Source organism: Periplaneta americana, chromosome 5 (genome assembly GCF_040183065.1).
Source record: "Periplaneta americana isolate PAMFEO1 chromosome 5, P.americana_PAMFEO1_priV1, whole genome shotgun sequence".
NCBI lineage: Eukaryota > Metazoa > Arthropoda > Insecta > Blattodea > Blattidae > Periplaneta > Periplaneta americana.
Window position 1 is genome coordinate 149,165,719 of NC_091121.1, and position 22,779 is coordinate 149,188,497.

At 34.6% G+C, this 22,779-nt stretch overlaps 1 protein-coding gene across 4 annotated transcripts in view; it reads left to right on the forward strand.

Annotated features, from left to right (window-relative positions):
• Window positions 1-22,779, forward strand: part of GEFmeso (Guanine nucleotide exchange factor in mesoderm) — a 289,315-nt gene that overhangs the window by 183,904 nt on the left and 82,632 nt on the right. Inside the window, exon 1 of one of the 4 annotated variants that reach the window (XM_069826658.1) lies at window positions 279-437. The exons of 2 other annotated variants lie outside the window; for them this stretch is intronic. In XM_069826658.1, coding sequence (XP_069682759.1) covers window positions 398-437 — 40 coding nt within the window. In that variant the 5' untranslated portion in view covers window positions 279-397. Of the gene's footprint in view, window positions 1-278; window positions 438-22,779 lie in introns of those variants that run through there. One more of the 4 variants, XM_069826659.1, reaches the window with a different exon arrangement.

The window sequence follows — 22,779 nt, forward strand, 5'->3', positions numbered from 1 at the left end:
AAAAATATTGGAGTGCAAGAGGTCAAATGACTTTATTGTCAAATGTCTGGCATTAGAAAACAACATTATTTTGTTGAAGAGAAGACAAGTATTCCGATGAATATGCGTCCTTCACGCGCTGTACGCTTTGCAGAATTATGCCGGGCGTTACTCTGCGGAGTATTGTGAACTGAACGACGTGACTAAGGAGGACTGCCGACAACTCATCTTATTCAACTCTCTGCCTACACGAGGTTAATCTATTATGTCTCATACTGCCGGTGATGATGAGCACAGATTCTAAGGCAGTTTGCTATTGTTCACCCGACACAACGCCCAGTAAAAACTCGGCTAGTTCGCCGGTCGCTTGTTTTGTGCGCTCGTGTGTTCGTTTCTTCATCGTCTCCGCTGTGGGCACATGGAGATTTCAGAGCGAAGCGGCGGGATTGTCGTAGTGAGTATGTCATATAATTACATCTTCTTGGGGAAAATAATTGTTGGTTTAAAGTGTAAAGAAAGGTCGTTATTTTATTTCGCGGCATCTCTTAATTGCATTACTTGTCCAGCAACAGAAAGCAGGAAGAGGTACTTTTATTCAGTTATTTATGAATTATTTATCAACTGAGGAAGTCTCTTAAATAAGTGAACCTGTCGCGGAAAGGTTGATAAATAATTGATTAAATAGCGATCTTACTCGTGTTAATTACGTAAGCATGTGCGGCTTACAGCTGTTTCGGTGCTACTTAACACCATCCTCAGAGCCTACTAGATCTCTGCGCTATCTCAACTTCGCTGCCTGTTGTGTGGGTGCTTTCGTGTGATGAAGAGTTGTGTCATAGTGTGTGTTCTGAAATTGATCTGTGTGTTGAGAATTTGATTAGTGTGTGTTTTAGTGTGTCTGTATATTTCATATTGTTCTAGTGTGTTGAGTTTTTGGTTTTTGAGTTGTATGTGTAGGATTTCCATGTCTGTATTTATGTTAATAATAATAATAATAATAATAATAATAATAATAATAATAATAATTTATTTAACCTGGCAGAGTTAAGGCCATATGGCCTTCTCTAACACTCAAGCAGGAGTAAAAACTGCGTTACAAAAACACTACAAATTTACAAAGTACACTACAATTTTACACACAAAACTGAATAAGATAATAATAATAATATGTAAACAAGTAAGAAGAAATCAGACATAATATATAACATACAGAAAGAAAGAAAAAATCATAATAGAATGTGAACAGCAGGTCAAAATAAATGAGGCATACAAAGTATAAAAAAATAAGACAATTATTGATAGGCCTAATAATAATAATAATGATAAAATATAAGAATAATAATAATAATGATGATGATGATAATAATAATAATAATAATAATAATAATAATGGGCCTAATAGTAATAATAATACTAATAGTAGTAATAAAATAGTGCAGTACAAAGCATACAATGAATACAATATTTTTAAGTACATACAGTAAGAAAATTTATGATTATATATATAGCTCAACTTATCACATTTAAAGATATACCATTATCGGAAAATATGAAAACAAAAATATAAAATAAGTTAAATATCACTAGAACATAAAAAAATGTGAATACGTGGAAACATGCAATACAACACTTGCCATAATAGTAAGTTAGTTTGGTAACTCGTCATAAGATAATTTTCTAACTTGGATTTGAAAGATTTCAATGTTCGATTGTATGTGTGGTTAGCATTAGTTATGTGTTCGGCATATGTAGATGTAGATGTAACACGAGTAAGATCGCCATTTAATCAATTATTTATGTTCAAGTGTTAAAAGTAGTTTACGAAAGTTTCAACATGGAATAATGTTGATTAATGAATTCTGATGGTATTACTGACAGCAGCGGTTCCCAGTTACAAATTTAGCGGACCTCGGTTCGATTCCTGTTGGAGAAGCAGGAACTTACCTTCCTCCCTTTAAGGGGAGTCTTAACATCGAATTTTGACAAAAAAAAATGAAATTTTGGTTTTTATCGTTGTTTGATAGTTTAATATGTGTAAAATGATAATATGATTTTTCTTCTTTCTTCCTCTTAAATTAGGATTCAATCCTGTTCTATTTCAATCGGTGCTATTGTGTTCGGAGGCAGGTGACCAGCTTTCCTGCCAATGTTTCAATGGTCGTCCCTGAGGTCTAGGGGTGTCTGGCTTTGCTGTCATTGCAAGTTTTGGTAAACGATCGTCCGGCATCCTCAATACGTGGTCTTCCCATCCTTTTCTTTTTGCTTTGATCCATTTTACTATGTCCTGTACATCACATATATTTCTATAATTTCCTCATGTATTTTCCTGTCTTGTAAGCTGTATCCTGGGACACTTCTTAAATTTCTCATTTCTATAGTTGTCAACATTTGTTCAGTCTTTTTCGTTTCAGCTCTCGTTTCAGTAGCGTAAGTAAGAATGGGCCTAACATGTTTTATATATTCTGGTTTTACTTTCAATATTCATATATTTTTCCTCCAAATGACATCTTTTAAACAATCTGCCATAGTTGATGCCTTTATTGTCTGTTCTCTGACTTCTTCTAATAAAATTTTTATTACTTGTATTTTTTGATCCTAGATAGTTGAATGACATAACTTGTTCTATATTTTTGTTGTATACTGCTAGTTTGCATCTTAATGGTTGTTTTGAAATTGTTAATTATTTAGTTTTTTTTTCTGTTGATATTATCAACAGTAATCTCACTAGAGGTTTTGATTTATCTAGAGAAAATCAAAACTCGAGTGGGATTTAATTGACTATTACACGATTAGAAGAAAGTAGGCTATATAAAGATTAGAAGTAACAAAGTTACAATAAAATATTAATTGGCTTACGAAAATACAACTGTCTTCAAATGTATTATTGTACCATCTCAACATTACGCTAGATGGCAGTAGTGTTTTATGATGATGTTTTCTTGTTACTGGTATCAGTTGTGCCAACTATGGAATCATCATTGAACTCTGTGGACTGTTACTAGTCAAGAAGGCTTTGTTGATTCAGTTTCATTTTTATTAAAACATTTGCATTCCATTTCAATCATCCGGATCCCAGTAATCAACGTCACTTGACAGATGATTTTCAATAAATCTTAGTATTAAACAATCTCTGTTACGTGACTATCCATAATATATAGCAGAAGCTATAACAAACATAACCTAAATAATATAAACAAGTGTTAGAAAAGTTTTAATTAGGGATGATGAAATAAACAAGAAACGTTTTAATTAACGATGATGAAATAAAAAATAAACATGGATGATTTTAAAAGAAACAATTATTGAAAGTACAGTTTTCAAATTTGAATGTTTTGGTGGTTCAGTTGATGTTATATTGGACGTGTGCGTAAAAGAAGTGAACTCGTTGGTGTACATGGTGTAGCCCTCAACTCATTCAGGATTTCCGAATGGTGCTCTTCATATATGACCAGTGATCTTTATTAATTCTTGTTCTTGAATGCCAAAATGTGAGTCATATTTGAAAGTGATGTGCATCGACTGGAGTGGTTTGTAATTTTCTGTTTTTTGACGGCCAGACCAGTGCAGTTTGAAATGTTGGCAAACAAAGAAACAAATGCTAGGGTAGTGATAAAAATAAACAAATGCTAGGGACGCGATAAAATTAAACAAATGCTAGGGACGCGATAAAATTGTGCGATAAGCGGCCATGATTGATTGAAAGACGTCCTTTCGTACCGTTTTATTGGTCGAAAGTAGTGTGACGTAGTAAAAGTGTAATAGTCATGTTAAATCGCTGAGCTGTTAGTTGGAATCTGTATAGTAATTTCTGGAGATTGTCTTCATTTTCAGCAAGTAAGACCACATCATCTGCGTAACATATTATATTAATATCCTTATTTCTCAATCTATAACCTACACTCGCTTTCTGGGTTTCTTTTATTATTTCCTCCATAATAACATTAAAGAGGATAGGACTTAAACTGTCTCCTTGCCTTATTCCTGTCTCGATTGGTAGGCCTATCTTTTCTGTAAGTTGATTATTTATTCTAATTCTTGTACTGTTATTAGTATTCAGTTTTTCAATAATTTTTATTATGTTCTATTTGACTCCTTTTTCTTGCAATTTTGTATTAACATCCTTCATCTTAATTCGGTCAAATGCTTTAATATGATTTTATTTATTTTAATTGTCAGTTTTTAGGCCTATCTTCAGCAAAAAATATTGTAGTAATTCTTAATGCAAAAAATGTTATCAATGAAAAATTTTTTCTTACTAACCAACTCAGTGGAATTTTTAATTTATTTAGCCGGTTGTATACATAACAGTATGTTACATATGCCCTATTTATTCCTATATTTGTATCTTTTATAACTTCTAAGAATAGTGCACCAAAAATTGAGGAATTTAACATTGTAAGATATGGAAATACAGACTCCCCTCTCTTGACGAGGCAACCCTGTGCTCGTGACTGCATAGTGTCAACTTAACCTCACAAAAATGAAAACAATATTGTACACAGGACCAGATGCTTGAAAATAAGTGACAATGACCGACCGACCGACCGACCGACCGACATTGCAGTGTTTCGACTTGATTCGTTTCAAAGAGGAAGAATAAAGTTATCGATGTGGAAAGAAAATAATACATTATCCCCGGATTATAAGTAGTTACTGTTGAAAAATGTATTTTTGCACGATAGTGATTTTTTTTTTGTATTTATAGCTATTTTTGTTAGGCTTGAAAGTAAGAATTCCCACACAGAAACTTGTTGCAAAGAAAACTATTCTTCATAACATAAAACTATACTGAAATAGACACATTACAGTGCACTACTTGGTACATAGTTAAGCTTACGATTACAGTATAATTTTGCGATGACTTTAGAATAATATTGCTCTAAATTTTCAATGCAAAATATATTGTACTTGCAATTTAAAAAATATGATCGTGCAAAAAATGTTGTACAATACAGGTTTGTGAAGTGCATTAAAAAATCTCGAAAATTTAAAAACTCGCTCTGCTCGATTTTCAAACTTTTCCTCGATTTTGTAAAAGGAACTTCCCAATCTTGTATCGGAATATACTATTATAATTTACCTCTAATTTCATGATACAGTGAGAACGTGTTAGCTAAAACGAGTGGTTTTTTTTATACTGCTTGCTTGCTAACCAACACCCCCAGTTATTTTCTTTGAAGACCTTCTTGAACTTTGTTAACCTTGACAAGCCAAGAATTCCGTTTGTTAATGTGGAGACACACACAAGAATAAGGCGGAAATAGTTATCCTTGGTGTGAGAATAATGGAGAAGAAAGGTGACTAACAGAATTTAATCTGAACGTCAGCGAGAACTGAGCGGTAAATTTTGTCTAAATCCTTCTCATTAATGTCTAGGATAGGTCCTTAACGATTTTTGTATCCCATAAAAATCAATCTCGCTTGTTCGGGATTTGAAAACATATATTGATTTGCGTTCATATTTAGAACTATGGCATTAATGTGATTACCATTTCCATTAGATATTCCATGATATTATATGATATTTCTACTTCTATTATTATTATTATTATTATTATTATTATTATTATTATTATTATTATTATTACTATTCTTGCCCGGATTTTAATTACCTAAAGTACCGTACTTAAAAATAGCGTAGAAAGATAACTTTATGACGTTAAAATCAATTAAAAATGACATAAAAATAAAAAAAAGACTTAAAATTACCTTTATCTTGATCTTCATATACAATTATTTCTCACTTTGTTGCATTTTTCTTTGTCCCTAGATCTCACCTATGTTTTTCTCTATTTGTTATTATTATTATTATTATTATTATTATTATTATTATTATTATTATTATTATTATTTTGTCCGGATTTTAATTACCTGAAGTACTTAAAAATAGTGTAAAAAGATAACTTTATGACATTAAAATCAATTAAAAATGGCATAAAAATAAAAAAGGACTTAAAACTATCTTTATTTTGATCTTCATACACAATTATTTCTCACTTTGTTGTATTTTTCTTTGTCCCTGTGCTTCGAGATCTCACCTATGTTTTTTTCTGTTTGTGGTGATGATGATGATGATGATGATTATTATTATTATTATTATTATTATTATTATTATTATTATTATTGCCCGGATTTTAATTACCTAAAATACTTAAGAAAATAGCATAAAAAGATAATTTTACGACGTTAAAATCAATTAAAAATTACATAAAAAGAAAAAAATGACTTAAAATTATATTTATTTTGATTTTCATACACACCTATGTTTTTCTCTATTTATTATTATTATTATTATTATTATTATTATTATTATTATTATTATTATTATTATTATTATTATTATTAATGAAACTAATTTACCTATAACACAACTTCACATTTTTATACTCGTACAACCAAAGACATCTTTATGTATCTTCAATGTATTTTCATCTCATGTTTCTCCGAAATCAAATTGTACTTTATTTTTAAATTTATCATTGTTCCGTATTCTCTCCGCAATCATATTGTATTTTTCATTTAACCTCTGGTTTGTATTCTGGATCCTAGTGGTCAGCCGTAGATTTCGGCCAGATGTCCCAAATTGTGGAATTTGTTGTTAAAACTGACTTTTCTAGAACATCAAATTAAAACATGAGTAAATTATGTTTGTTCTGCGCCAGTCTTTAATTTTTGTGGCCATTTCGTATATATACTGTATTTGGTTTGTGCTTATGTTTCTGTGTTGGTTTCATCTCCATTTCTTTCCACGTGATTTCGCGAGTTAAATATAGATGGATCTGCTCTTGAGCTGGACAGAGACCTTATCACAGTCTGCTGTGGTAGTTGCTGCCTCAAGTGTTTCAAACTGCATGTTCTGGAATTATGACAGCCTTTGACTGTGTGGTTCGTAGCCGATTACACTCATTGTTCATTATCGTGAAGCTCATGTAGAACTGCATCTGAAGCGTGTAATATGAGGAATGAAAGTTCTATTATTATTCTGGAGTGCATACTCAGTGTCTAATTTTGGAATTTGAAACAATTTTATTGGTATTCCCTGTTCATTTTTAGAATCTTGTTTTGGCATCGAGTACTATTTAATTAACCAAACAGACTTTTCCTACGAACTTGTTTTTCTGTGAACACAGAGAACTACTTACATTTTTATCTGTCTTTGTTTGCTTTCTTATACTTTACGACAGCGGTGGCGAAAATGCGACTCACGAGCACATTGTGGCTCGCAATGATAGCTGTGCTTTCTACCTCCCACAACCTTCACCCTCTCACTCACTGGAGTCAAACTCCGTTCCATTTGTATTTGTCTCTGATCTGCGAGTGACATATAGTCGCAGTGTCTCTCTCGAATACATGTACATCTACAAAAACGAAAGTTTCAAGTAGGATGGGAGGACGGATTTTTTTTTTTTTTTTTTTTGCTGCCAATATGAATGAGAATATTAAATTTATGATTTGTTAATAAGTATTACGAGAACGGTGGTATAACGTAAAACGGCATTATACTACATGTGACTGATGAAACATTAAAAGGTTGTGTTATTGTTATTATTATTATTGTTATTATTATTATTATTACTATTATTATTATTATTATTATTATTATTATTATTATTATTATCTCTGTACATTGATCCTTTTTCAGCAAATGTACGAATAATGCGGTTACATCTTCAATTTAAACTCACAGATTTACAAATTACAATGTAATGTTAAATGAAAGCTAGATGTAAGGACTTGACAAATGTTGAACTTGAAATCTTTGCCAAAAAATAAATATCCGAAGCTTCGTTCTTTCTCTTTCTCTTTTGAAGCCATGTTCGCTACAACTTACGTTTTTGAAAAATTATTTTCAACAATGGAAATAGTAAAAACCAAATTTAGATCACGACTGACAGACAAATACCTTCGTGATCAACTACGACTGGCAGTAAGTGACATCATTCCTGATTTTGAAAATCTGTCGCAGAGACATTCTGAAGACAGTTAATTTTAGGTTGTGATAATGTGTCCTATGTTTCATTCATTTCTTTCTTCGTTAGACGTACTGTAGCCTTGTACTGTATAAAATTGTATTTAAGTGCTTGACGTAAGGAAAATGAAAATCCGTTAATAAGTCAGAAAGTTGCTTCACTTCCCCTTCGAGTGTCCGCCTCCCTCCATAGGTGCTATGCACGTTGCAGGTTACACAGTGGCTCGGCGCACGATAACGTTTTCGCCACGGCTGCTTTACGATATCGAGATGCTCGTATTTCTTTGGATTGGAAATTTAGAAGGGGACATGGTAGAAGCAGGGTTTAAGCTAGAAAATAAATAATTGTCGCAAAAGTGCACAAATGAAAAATTATATTTGTGCAAACTGCGAAAATCTTGTGCAATATTATAAATAGTTCTACAGAAAGATAAAAAATTAATCAAGTATGCAGAAACAAAAAATTATGTAATTTGTTTCTTGGAGTTTTATTACTTTCAATCCATCTTACCACACTCTAGATATAGGCCTACTTATGTAAGTAAATCATTACACGTAGGTATGTTTAGAATTAATTACTGCTGAATTTACATCACATTAAAATACATTATTTTATGGACACTCTAAACATTAAAATTCTTTACGAGTAGGCCCTTCAAGATTTATTGTTAGCAGAAGTGCTAACTCTTTTTAATGAAAGACGGTTTATAATTCCAGTTTTTACAAGATTCATGCAACTAAATCCTCGCTCACAATTTACAGTATGGGATGGAATTATGTAAATCAGTTAGAAGAAATTGTTCACTAAACTTACATGAATTGCACCAACTCTTTGAACGCCATTCCTGAACATCTATTGCTCAATACCTTTTTGGACATTGTTATGCCATTAGAATTTCATTTAAATTCAGATTAGTTCAAACACATCTCTGATTTCATTTTCTCCATTACCACCTACGTTTCTGAAGTCCAATGTGGTTGTCGCATTTTTGCACGTTTACATCGAAAGTTTGTTGCATTTTTAGAAGTCGAGAGGCAAAATACGACAAATGCGACTGTGGCTTAAATCCTGGGTAGAAGTCTCGTGACATGGAGTCGATGCGTGCGTCTCCTGGTCTTTTTGACCGTTGTCTGCTTGACTAGGGGATTTAACATATAATAATTATAATGTTTGAAATTAGTTAAATTGTCAGTACCTTCTAAGCGACACTTACAGGCACAATGTGATAGGCCTGTACGGAAAAAAAAAGGTGTCATGTAGATTCCAGATGCTTTCTCATACGTCTTACATTCATTTCCTTCATTGTTTTATAAATCATATTACAATGTGTCCCAAAATGATTGCTCTGATTTTAAAATGGTTGATTTATTTCTGTAAATGTTCACGCTATAGGAATGCAGTTAGTCTCTCAATGGACAACTAATATCGCCTAGTTCATTAAGCGTACGTCTTATATGCGCATGCGCTGACTATTGTCGAAAACTGTCGCTGATAGAAAATGGCGCTATCAAAACCTCAGAGAATTTTGTATGTTCTGAATTTCGCAAATCATCGTTCTATTGTGACTGCAGGAATAGGAAGACCATTAGCAAGATGGTGCACCACGTCACTTCCACCATCATGTGCATTAATACTTCAACGAGCATCTTTCTCAGCGTTGGATTAGCCGTTGCATTGCCCAAGAGCAAAACTTGACGAGGTAGCCTCCATATTCACCTGACCTAACCGCTGTGATTTTTTCCTGTGGGAATGCTTAAAGGACAATTTTACGTTCCCCTTTCGCCAATATGCAGGAACTATGGCAGGAACCTACGGTTCAGGCGATAGATAGTGACACGCTGCTCAGGGTGTGGGAGGAATTGGAATATCGTCCAGAAGTGTGCTTTTTGACCAGAGGTTGACATATCGAGCACTTACAAGATATAAAAGAAAACTTGGAGATATTACCTGTCTGTTGAAAATTTAAGTATTATGAAATCTAAGTCATCATTTTTGGACACGATGTGCTCTCTATAGTTTACTTGCTCGAACTTCATTCAGAAGATAATTTTTAAATAGACTATTTAACGACGCTGTATCAACATCAAGATTATCTAGCATCGGTGAGTCTGGTGATAGAGAAGTGATATTTGGCGACACTAATCTAATGATACCGTGAGAGTACCGGACGTTCGCTTTACAGTTGCAGGAAACTTCGGAAAAAACCAACCAGATTATTAGTCCAAGTGGGATTCGAAAGCAAGTTTGGATCACGAGTCCCTTTTGTAACCCCGAGACTACACCGGTTGTAAAATGACACAAAGAAATTAATTAATTACTGTACAGTGAAAAAAGATCAAATTATAAACTGTAAGGTGAATCAGAACAACTACTTTCCACCCCAGAAATAACTCAGGGAAACTGCACAAATATTTTAAGATAGGAAATGCACTATATCTATTGAGTCTAGATTTTATGCTGTGGGCAGTAAAATATATTAATACCGCCGGCTCCGGCATATTAATTGAAATTCCGCTGGGATAGTACGTTGTAACTACCGCAATGCAGCATCAGCAGGCATGTGATATTTTGTTGCTGTATACGAATGCACTAAAAAGTCATCGTTCACTGATGCTTTAATATCCGCCGAATTACCTCTGTGTTAGCGCGTTTGCCTCCAGACTAGCCGGCTCGCGTTCGATTCCCGGCGAGGTCTGTGATTTTCGTGTGAAATTTCTACCTCGGGACTAGAAGACGTGGCACAACTTCTAATCACTAAATTTAAAAGTCATGTTGAGTTCAGATAAGTTTGTGAAATAATATCATATAAATTAGTTTTTTATTTTTCAGTCAATCACTTATCATGTTAAGATGGCAGAAATGGATTCTGTTACATCAAGATACAATGTTAATATATGTCACGAATATTTTCGACTTACTTTCAAGTCATCTTCAGGTAATAGTTTTCTAACAAACAAACATTTGAACTAGGTGAAAATATTATTTTATATTATATGATAGTCTACCATGTAATGCCAAACATCCACTGTACATCTTTCATATAATGCCTCTCACCACGGCGAATAGACCGAGATTTTCTTTTACATCCACTTCATACAGCCTTCCAATACATTGAACGTCATAAATAACAAACCTAGTCTTCAGGTTTATATATAATAATTTTAAACGATTTTAATTTCATAATTCAGGCACACTGCATGCCTCTCAATATATTGTATTATACTTATGTTCATTGGAAGGCTTTCTATCTGTATGTCAATTTTAATTTTAAGACTTACGCCATTCAACCATTTTATGTAAAGCATGCATGGTCAGACTATTTACCAGTGTTTTATAAATGTGTTTAAATAATATGTTCACCTAGTTTAAATGTTTGTTTGTTAGAAAACTATTACCTGAATATGACTTGAAAGTAAGTCGAAAATATCCGTGAAATATATTAACATTGTATCTTGATGTAACAGAATCCATTTCTGCCATCTTAACATGATAAGTGATTGACTGAAAAATAAAAAACTAATTTATATGATATTCTAATCACTAGATTGTGCACCAATATGCCTGGGATAAATCCCAAATCTCTCCGCAATGGATATGAAGAGAAGGCATATGTCACTGTTTATAGTGATTCGGCCGTCGGCCTCCTTGGTGCTATTTGACAGGAGTAGGCTACGTGCCGGCACCGGGTTTCCCCTTCTCCCTTCCTCATCATCATTTTCCTCACATTCTCTACACTACACTCACACGAACACTTACACATACACTCACCCTAGTACACGATATAATTCTCCACATATACACATGCATACAGTGGCTCACCGAAGTGGCGTGAAACTTGAAAATGGGTCTCAGTCCTGCCATCTCTCCGCAGTGTGCGGAACCCGAATCATGTAAGTGACGTGGGTAGGCACTGGACACACACACACACACACATTAATTTTTTTATTCAATGATGGACATATTCCTGCACTGTGCAAGACTGGAATGGGTACATATATTTTCATGCACGCGGATCGATTCTCAGCCGAAGCGGTAGGCCTACCATAACACATGAGGATGGGTTAAGGATTAAAGAGTTCTTCAGATAGTGCTAACAAACCGAAATAAATCAACTATGATATATAATAAATAGCTTTATACACATTATTTATATTCTAGGAGTTTTTATTTAAAATTGTTATATTATCGGTTGTTCTTTATGGTTGTGAAACTTGGACTCTTACTTTGAGGGAGGAACATAGGTTAAGGGTGTTTGAGAATAAGGTGCTTAGGAAAATACTTGGGGCTAAGAGGGATGAAGTTACAGGAGAACGGAGAAAGTTACACAACACAGAACTGCACTCATTGTATTCTTCACCTGACATAATTAGGAACATTAAATCCAGACGTTTGAGATGGGCAGGACATGTAGCACGTATGGGCGAATCCAGAAATCCATATAGAGTGTTAGTTGGGAGGCCGGAGGGAAAAAAGACCTTTAGGGAGGCCGAGACGTAGATGGGAAGATAATATTAAAATGGATTTGAGGGAGGTGGGATATGATGATAGAGACTGGATTAATCTTGCTCAGGATAGGGACCAATGGCGGGCTTATGTGGGGCGGCAATGAACCTCCGGGTTCCTTAAAAGCCAGTAAATAAGTAAGTAAGGAGTTTTTATTTGATTTATCTCAGCTTAACCTACAAAAGTCAGTAGACCTACATTTAAAAAGAGTACAAAGTAAAGAAATAGTTCTTTGTGAAAAATAAATTAAAATAAAAAATTTCTTTTCTACAACAAAGATATCTAATAATGCATAACATATTCATGGTATGCTGTAGATTTAAATAAATTTACTTCTCACAAGTTTGTCATTACGAAGATCATTAATTTAGAACGACATCTGCATAGTGATTAATTTGGCATGTTTTATAATTGCGATCTAAATGGAATATTTTAAGGATGGTAATACATATTTCACTAACTAAAGACTGTGTCTTATTTTATACTTCCGAAAATAGACTTTCTCACAGAGGATTCAATTGAGATCCTGAGTGTGGAACTCGTGCTAACCATACTGTAACTGTTCATAAAAGCTCTGTTTATGTACAGTATTGATATAGTACATAATTTTAGTTCGCTTTGAAATGCTGCAATTTTTGTTTGTCGATAACTGACTTTAACGAGACAAAGTCGAGAGCGCCTAAATGGTTAGGCAATCTTCGCAACTGTTGGCGCGCGTTCCGTACGGTAAGAGTTATTTAAATCCTTTGTTTCTAAGTAAGTAATTCAACATTATATTATAAAGATCCTTCGCTTTAGAGTAGTCGTCAGCCTCGGCAGCGTAGTTGGTATAGAGCTGGCCTTCTATGCTCGAGGTTGCGGGTTCGATCCCGGCCCAGGTCGATGGCATTTAAGTGTGTTTAAAATGAGACAGACTCATATCAGTAGATTTACTGGCATGTAAAAGAACTCCTGCGGGACAAAATTCCGGCACACCGGCGACGCTGATATAACCTCTGCAGTTGTGAGCGTCGTTAAATAAACCATAATTCATTTATTTATTTTATTTAGAGTAGTCAGTGTATTCGACTGCGAAACTATCGGGCCCAGAATAAAATCCTGGTTGGGATAAGTTGCTTGGCTGAGAGTTTCCTTCAGTGGTTTTCCCTCAACCCTCTAAGAGCAAATGGTGGGTAACTTTCATCTTCATCATCCTGCCTACTTTCACACTCATATATCATCCTGTCGTAAGGGGCTAACAGAATCCGACGTAATGGGTGCCGCAACCTGAGAACAGGATTCTTCATCATTATCGCCAAAAAGTAGGCAGAGGCGAAAATGGCTTGAGGTCAATATAAATATATACGCGGCATTAGTTAAAAAAAGGATATTAAAAAAAGATTTAATGTAACTACTCATAACTTTCTGAGACAGGACAAATTTCACATCACAGTATTTTTATGATATAATTGTCGCTATATTTTATATTAATTACAATGGTAGCTAAGTGCTTTTATGTTTTTCTTTTAACTTTTTATTTTTCAAATTTAAAATTAGTTGGTTTTGTCTTTGTTATCAGGCCAAGAGCTTGATATTCCCTTAACTCACGAGGAAATCTCTTATACTTGTGATTATGTTACTGTAAATGTACGAAGACCGGTAAATCTTAGAATTTACCGGTATAACCTAACATTTACCGTTATAGTGCGGTAAAACCCCGAAATATCTTATTAGATGTATATATTTTGAACTTTTACCAAGAGATGTTGGTAAATCTCAGGATTTACCGATCAGTTGTAGTAAAATCGTATTAATGTAATAAAAAAATCTTTACTTAGATTTGCCGTTCACATATCTATTTCCGATTCATCTTTTTATTGTTAGGACCTATTTAAAAACATAAATAAAAATCACCTCAGCAATGACTGAAATAATTTGTATTCATTTTAAATTGAAGTTATTTAAATATTCTTACATTCCAATGTTAGTATAATAAACATATTCCATATTTAAAATACTGAAAAATATTGTAGTTTTAACCACTGTCTGTTATACTATTCCATACAAAAATTAATAAAGCCTTTACATACCCTCAAACAGTCCTAATCCACAAATGAAGTAAAACAAATATTATGAATGTTAATTTTTGTTACAGCAAGGTTGGCTGTTATGACATTTAGAATTACACAACATGGAAGATGATTTACACAAACTTTTTTTGTTGAACACTTTTTTAAACAATTAAACTTTTTGAACCCTTGTCCGTAAACAAAAGATAGTTTGCCAACCACTTCCCGTACACTAATTTCTTCTTTTCCTACAGTACTTCTTCAATGCTGATAAAATTTTCTTAGCACAATTTAAATTGGTTTTTTTGTATACAGTGACTTCAGTTTGCCAGCTTCGGTACCAAGATGATGAAACTGTTCATCTTGAATATTTATGACCACTGATATTATTGATTTTGCGTCAATTTTTATCCGGTCTACATCCGGTACTTTGATTCTCAAATTCTCTCCGACTGAAAGTTCTGGAAATTTGTTAAAAGTGGCTGCTTAAATTTTCTTCGCTTGCATTTCCAAGACCTTCTTTGGCAGCGTCTCGGATCCTTTCACTTTATCGATCCTGCAATTATATCTGAACCTGCACAACGGAGGCAGGATTCTTCGTTCTGGATTCTTCGATCTAGCTTTTACCAACTCGCATCGGCAAATCCTGAGATTTACCAACATTTCTTTGTAAAAGTTCACAATGTATGTATCTAATAAGATATTTCGGGGTTTTACCGCACAATAACGGTAAATGTTAGGTTATACCGGTAAATTCTAACATTTACCGGTCTTCGTACATTTAAGGTAACAATTACACGGACTTTAAAAACAATAATAGGTGAGTAATGATGATGTTGGGATTTACAGTTCAGCATAGATCTTTATTTAACCCTTCGGTGTCGCTCCAATTTACAGTTTATCAAAGATATTGTAACCTCAACTTCGTTATCTTCGCGTTTGTCAAATAAAGTAGAAGTGGAATAAACCTGTCAAAATAAGAATAGCCATCTTGAACGGCTTTCAGAACTTCAAGCATCCTGCAGACAATATTGCCGAAATAAGAGAGTCGATGCGTGACCACGCAACCTAGCGGCGAATTCAGAAAAAGGACTACCGAACAAATTAACTTCTTGCTAGCCTGGTGTTATCTACAGTAGAACAAATTTGAAATATCAAATAACTATTCATTCGACGAATATGATAAACACATTCATCATCTATGTCTATATTTTATCGTATGGGCTACTCAGTACAGCGTAACGTATGTATGTCTTACATAGGTACACTGGTACTTGTGGTGTCACAGTATCCTCTTTCTTCTATGTAGCACACTGTAATAGATATTTACGATAAAAGTGGGATAAGAGCATTATTAATATACGTGTGAGAAAGTTCGCGTAGCACGAGTCGTGTAATCACGCAAGTACATTAATAGGGCGTTATCACACATGTATTGTAAAATATTTTATCTACACCCGTAACGTAATACCGTCTTACCCCATTCATTTTAAGTGGGATAAGAAGTTCATTACCACACTCGTTTTTCTTATTCCACTCGTTTTCAGGAAATAATGATAGCATCTTCTTTCCGCTGAACCATTTTTCATATTGGGCATATGCAATTTCATATTTTGATTTGAAATTCTTCGGTATTAAGTTGGATATGGTTTTTAAAGCATGCTCTTCAATAGGCCTATCTGAAGGCAAACTTTCAGAATCACTCATCTTAAAACTTACAAATTACAAATTTGGAGTAGAAACAAACTTTTGTGTCTATAGTAACATTGTAGTTGTAATTGATTTATAGCGTCACAATACATCATTTTAACTGCTACAGGATCTTGTGGTTGTAAAGCATGAACTACAGTTATCCTGTACGGCTTAAGTTTCAGAAGTTTCGTTACCACAAAAGCTGACGTCTTGAAAATGTTAAACTCTTGTCCTAAACGTCGCAGTGATTTGCGGGGTGAGTGCTCTAATCGGACCCCTACTTCATCAAACTTCTCTTCTGTCAATACACGGCGTTGTTGAACACGTTTCTTGTTCAAAAAAAATCCTGTAGGTACGTCTGACTTTAGTGACAAGTCATGAATAGTTGACCTGCTAGGAATTCGAACACCTGCAAACCGATGTTCAAATTCTCTTCGACACCTCCTTGCAGAAGAGTATTTCACATAACCATCATAGAGAAAAATACATTATTCTAAAGTGTACTCAACCATTATTAATAGATACTTTATCACCACGAGACAACTCACTTTTACTCACAACACGTGCACAGACGTCTTTCCCTCACGACAATCAACTCGACTGATTGGCGCGTCAATGGTAGCTACAGCGCTACTCTGGCGGCGGCGCGCCAATCTTCACCCAGTCCAAGGCCGCTGCGGAACGGTCCGGCGGAGCTACGAACGCACTGTACCTAGATAGTTTCAGTTTTCTACTTCTCACAAAATAATAATAATAATAATAATAATAATAATAATAATAATAATAATAATAATAATAAATAAAACAAATTTTTGAACGTCAAATTATTTTTTTTTTCAACGGGTGTAAATAAATGCTTTTAGAACCCTCATCTGCGTTTATCTCATGGTAGTTTGATCCGTCATTGGAACGAAGCAAGATGGCTTAATGTGAAACTAACGTAACTGCAATCGATGTTTATTCACAACAAAATTCTTAATAGCCGTTACGCTTATTTCAAATGAATTATATTATCATGTTTTGTAGTTATGAATTGTATTAGTATATACAAGACTGTTCGAACTGAATTATGATTTTTTTATAACCAGGTAGAAGAAGAAATTGTTATCGATTTGTGTAAATACCTCAAAATGTCAATTTTTGTAGTTGTTTTAGTTTCACTCTAGGCGCTCGAATTATGTACAGTAGTTTTTTTACCTCAAATTAAACAAATGTATTTATAAGAATTAATATACATCATTCACTCAGAAATTATTCTTACGTCAGAGACCACTGGGTTATTTTCAACTATTGGCTCTGTAGAATTGTTCGCTTTTGATTTTTCTGTTGTTAATTAGCCTATGTTATTGTCTTTAGTTATTAAATATGACTCTTATTTCTAAATTATATTTACTTGTAATTATTATTTCCAACAGTAGGCCTAGTTACTTTATTTTCTAATTGTGCAGTCTCTAGCTTCAGTGGAATGAATATATAAGGTAATTGTTCGAGGGATTTGATTTGTTAGCTTCTTAGCCCCTGACAGCTCTGCCATTTTACGGAGCAGAAAATATCAAACAGGGAAGAGAACATTGACCATCCACATTGCATACTAGGAAGCCTTCACGACTATCCTCTATGTTCGGAATAAATTTGGGACTCGAACTCAGATTTCTGTAGTGGAAAGTCGATCGTCCTGATGATTGATTAACAGCACCGGTATTCTCTTTTGTATCCATTTTCCCGGAAAGATAACTTTATTTTTGGGCACCCGTTCAGTCCTTTCCGGGTTCCTGACCCCTAAAGTGACGCTAATAATGAAATGTGGTAGATTACGTGGTTCATAATGGATGATGTGCAATATGATGCTCCATAACCAATTTAAAGTTTTCGAGGGGCAAGCTGGTTTATGTTGTGCTTTTCCCTTTACAAATGATTGTTTTTATGCTCATTTGTGTTCTTAAACCTTCTCCGCTGTTGCTAGTGCTTCTAGCTACAAATCTAGCAACAGACCGGAACTGTATTCCCGGCAGCGAAATGGAAATTAATCTCCCTTCCAGCTAGCATACTTTAAGAGTGTTGTCCTTACCTTGTATTTATCCTATTCTGTCTTAAATAGTGATGGTTTTGTTTCTTGCTGATCACATAACCAGGACAATGTGAACAGATCGATTAGCAGAGGAATGCGTCAGAGGTTTTCAGTTTAATGTTCAATCATTGTATTCGTATGCGTATACTTAATATACTTACTTACAAATGGCTTTTAAGGAACCCGTAGGTTCATTGACGCCCTCACATAAGCCATCCATCGGTCCCTATCCTGTGCAAGATTAATCCAGTCTGTATCATCATATCCCACCTCCCTCAAATCCATTTTAATATTATCCTCCCATCTACGTCTCGGTCTCCCCAAAGATCTTTTTCCCTCCGGTCTCCCAACTAACACTCTATATGCATTTCTGGATTCGTCCATGCGAGCTACATGCCCTGCCCATCTCAACCTAGAAAATTTTTAAGAGCAGAAGCAGTAAGATAGACCTAACCTGTTATAGGCAACCAACGAGGAAAACTCAGTGCGCAGAAACCAGTGGGGGTGACTGTCTCGCGCAGATGACGTATGCTCCCGTTCCCAGTATGGTCTCAAGCCTACTGCAGAGGTGTATAGCATGCGCGGCGCGAGGAGTTCGAGCTGAGTTTTCCTTGTAGGATACCTATAGAAGGCCTACTATAAAATTGGAAAGAAAACTATCTGAAGCGAAGTTTTGCAGCAGGAGGGCAGATGCCTAAGATTAACCCATAACCTGAAACAATTGTGAGAAGCGCGTCCTCACAAGTCAAAGGAAGTGAGCACTTAAACTGAGTGTAGGCCGAATTAGTTCTCCCAGAAGTCTTCGATGGCATGCGAAAGTCCAGGCTCTATTTTGTGAACGCTTAAATTAAAAAAAAGAATGCCGAAATATATTAGGAGAGGAGATTATATAGGTCCGTGGCTCATTTTTCTTAGCGCTGTAGCAAGAATACGACCAGAGGCAGAATGAATTGTCTTAATTTAGGAGACTAGCGAATTGATTATATGGTGGTTGTAATACAGTAAAATATATTGCCCAATGCACGCTGAAGACATAATAGGAGAACTGGTGAATATTCTAACCAGGGCGATATAGGGATTGTAATACTTTACTTTCTCGTTATACCGCAGGGAAGGACCAACACATAAAATCTGGGAAATTAAGCCACTATATATCTTTGTTCTTTCACTCGCTTCTCTGTATAGAATTAAACAGATTATGTAAGAATATATTATATAAGACTTTGAAGGGTTTCTTATTTGCTTGTTAATATCGACATTTAACTGCGTCTTTTACCGTTTGAATATTGTGTGGATTGGTTCCTTTCTACACAATGATCACGTTTGAATTAGTATTCTACGTCTTCTCAATCTTTTTAGAATAATATTTTAATCTACCCGACATAGCCTAACTGCTGTTTAACCATTAATCATACTCTGATCCTCTCTTTTATTTCGTTTCTGATTAAGTAAATTATGTTCTGGCCTATCGTGGACACAGAATATTGCGAACTATCAAACTGTTATTTCTCAATAATTTACTTTTTGTTATAACGTTTCTTAAAAATTGAGTGCGCTTGATGTCCATTATGATTTTTATTGAAAGCGCTTGATCATACAACTTTGTAGAATATTATAGTCGGGCACTAACGTCACCAAACCACTGTTTTACCGAACGTCATAACTGTGTACCCCTGGGCAGTAAAAACTGAACGCATCTTAGAATTGATCTTTAAATTTTTACTGGAGGACATGAACTGTCGTTTGATGTGAAACGCAGATGAATGCCTTGTAATGACCATAAACTCATGTGCGAGGTCATTGTCAGCAGTGATATAGTTGAATAAACTGTGAAAGACATTTTCTGGAACTCGGTCGAACGAGTTGTAACTATTGGGCGTGTACAAGTCAACTGCGGGTTATCTGAGACTTGGACCGTTTGTTGTACTGACATATGAATGTATGTCAAACTAAATAAGCATTGACATTAACTGTCACTTGATCTGCAAACTAACACCTGAGGACAGTTATAATTAATGGACTTGTCTGTTAAAAGGATTACATTTTAGATTCCTAAAATATGTTCTTCATGAGAACTAACTAGGCTCCACAAAATAAATACTGAAATTAAGTATATTAAAATACCGAAAATTGAAAGCAACATAATGGAAAGTCACAAACAACCTCAAGAGTATACAGTAAATACCGGAAATAAGAATGCACTTGTTTGGCATTAATTTCAACCGTTATTATCATTGACCTAATGGTAAACTATCAAAACTTATCAAATTTTATTGAATATTCTTAAGGATTCAATCCAAATGATTCTATTGGGTTTGCATTTCTCTGGATTTTTTTACTTAACAATGTCTGTATTTAATCATTTTTGTCTTTCAAATTATTCTGTAGTGCTTTTATTCTGGATCTTCATGGTCACCTTCATTGAGGGCAGATTATTTTCTTAAAAAAAAACCTATGTTTTCAATTAAAATTTGTAATTTTCGTGCCTGTGAGATAGGCTGAAAGCGAACGTTCTGAACTCACTGATATTAGAAAATAGATCATATTACGAAAAATATGGTTTGACTTTTCCCGTAAATATACGTATATAGTCTATGCCTATCAGCTGCCGAACAAAGACTTCAGAACTATGTCCTTTCTTAAACATTTCCCAGTTTCGGTTTCACTTTCCTTCAACTCCTTCAGGCTCTTCAGTTATTTCTCATATGGATGCATTGAGAATCTCTACTTGCTCGTATATGGAGTTTCCTAAACGCCTGAGAGCGGTTCTTATTTCAAAGATAAATTTATAGCAAGACCTTAAGCACATTAAATTATTGCTGGATCGGTTGCTTGACAGATACTTCGCCTGAGTATCGCGTACGGTATATCGATAACGTTTGGGTAAAGGGAGACGTCATGAAAAGTAGTTTTGAGTTAAATGAAGATTAAACATCGGATCCTTATTGCAAATAATTTTCTGCACAATTAAAACACATGAATTATAAAATTATTTTGTTTTTTCCACACCCACTTGTAGAATTTAACTTGTGTATTCCCCTGGGAAACAAAACCCCGCTTGCACAAAAAATGACTTCACTTCCTTTACCCGAACACCATTTATATTTCCTTGAAGACCCGCTCCCACTTAGCGGAATCGAAACGAAAAGTCTGCTGCCTCTCACATCTAGTGGAATCGAACCGAACAGTACTTTTATGTTTTGTGTTTTGTCATACAAAAGAGGATAATTCTACACAAGATTTAGTAATTTTTCTTCGTTCATATTAATTTGTGATTTTTGTATACGTACTATTTCAGCAATAACTTTCAATAATAAATTAATTAAGCTGCCAAAAGTGTATATGGTTGATTTGTTTTTTCACGAAGACTTCACGAGAACTTACGATCATACTCGAAACAAGAAATTCTGTTCCGGCAGCGGAATAAATATTCTAGCTCCTGAATTTTGTTCTGTTCGATTCGCTTCGATTCGATAGCTTTCTGCTATCTTCCATTTAAATATATTGTGAAGAGAAATTCTGTTCGATTCGGTTTCGCTAAGTGGGAGCGAGTCTTAAATATTCTAGCTCCTGAATTTTGTTCTCTTCGATTCGATTCGACGCACCGCTTTCTGCTATCTTCCATTTAAATACATTGTGAAGAGAAATTCTGTTCGATTCGATTCCGCTAAGTGGGAGCGAGCCTTAAATATTCTAGCTCCTGAAGTTTGTTCTGTTCGATTCGATTCGATTCGACACGCCGCTTTCTGCTATCTTTCATTTAAATACATTGTGAAGAGAAATTCTGTTCGATTCGATAGCAGAAAGCGGCGCGTCGAACCGAATCCATTTTTGGTAGCTAATAAACTTTGTTTATTGAAATTTATTTCTGAAATAGTACGTAGGACATACAGAAAATTACAGTTTAATAATATGAACGAAGGAAAATTAATAAATTTTGTTCAGAATTATCCGCTATTGTATGACAAATCATAAAATTACTATTGTAATGATTATTCCCGTGATAATGCTTGGAGCGAATTAGGTCTAAGTAAATTGATGGTAATATCAGGTAAAAATTAAAATCCAACGAAGAGCTATAAAACGAAATTTTGTTTCATCTCTCAGAAGATAGCGAAATAAAGTGGAAAATTCTCCATATAGGTTATAGGCCTGTATCTAGTTAAAAATGTAGGCCTAATTAATCCAGTATCTTCCTTTCTTGTTCTGAATATTTATTTCTTCTCTTTCCGCCTCATTACATAACTAAAGCTTTATTTATGCGATCCATTTTACACTACAGCACGCGTCGATTCTGTTCGGTTCGATTCGATTCCACTAGATGTGAGCGGCAACAAACGATTCGTTTCGACTCGATTTCGCTAAATGGGGGCGGGCCTTTAGAAGGAAGAATAAGTCAAAGTTTGTTTCCCACATTGAATGCCGACCTTCTGAAGGCTCAGTTCTCTGCATTGATTTTTGTCACTTTGACAGACTTCAGAACGATGAAGACTACTGAGACCTTATGCATGATACATAG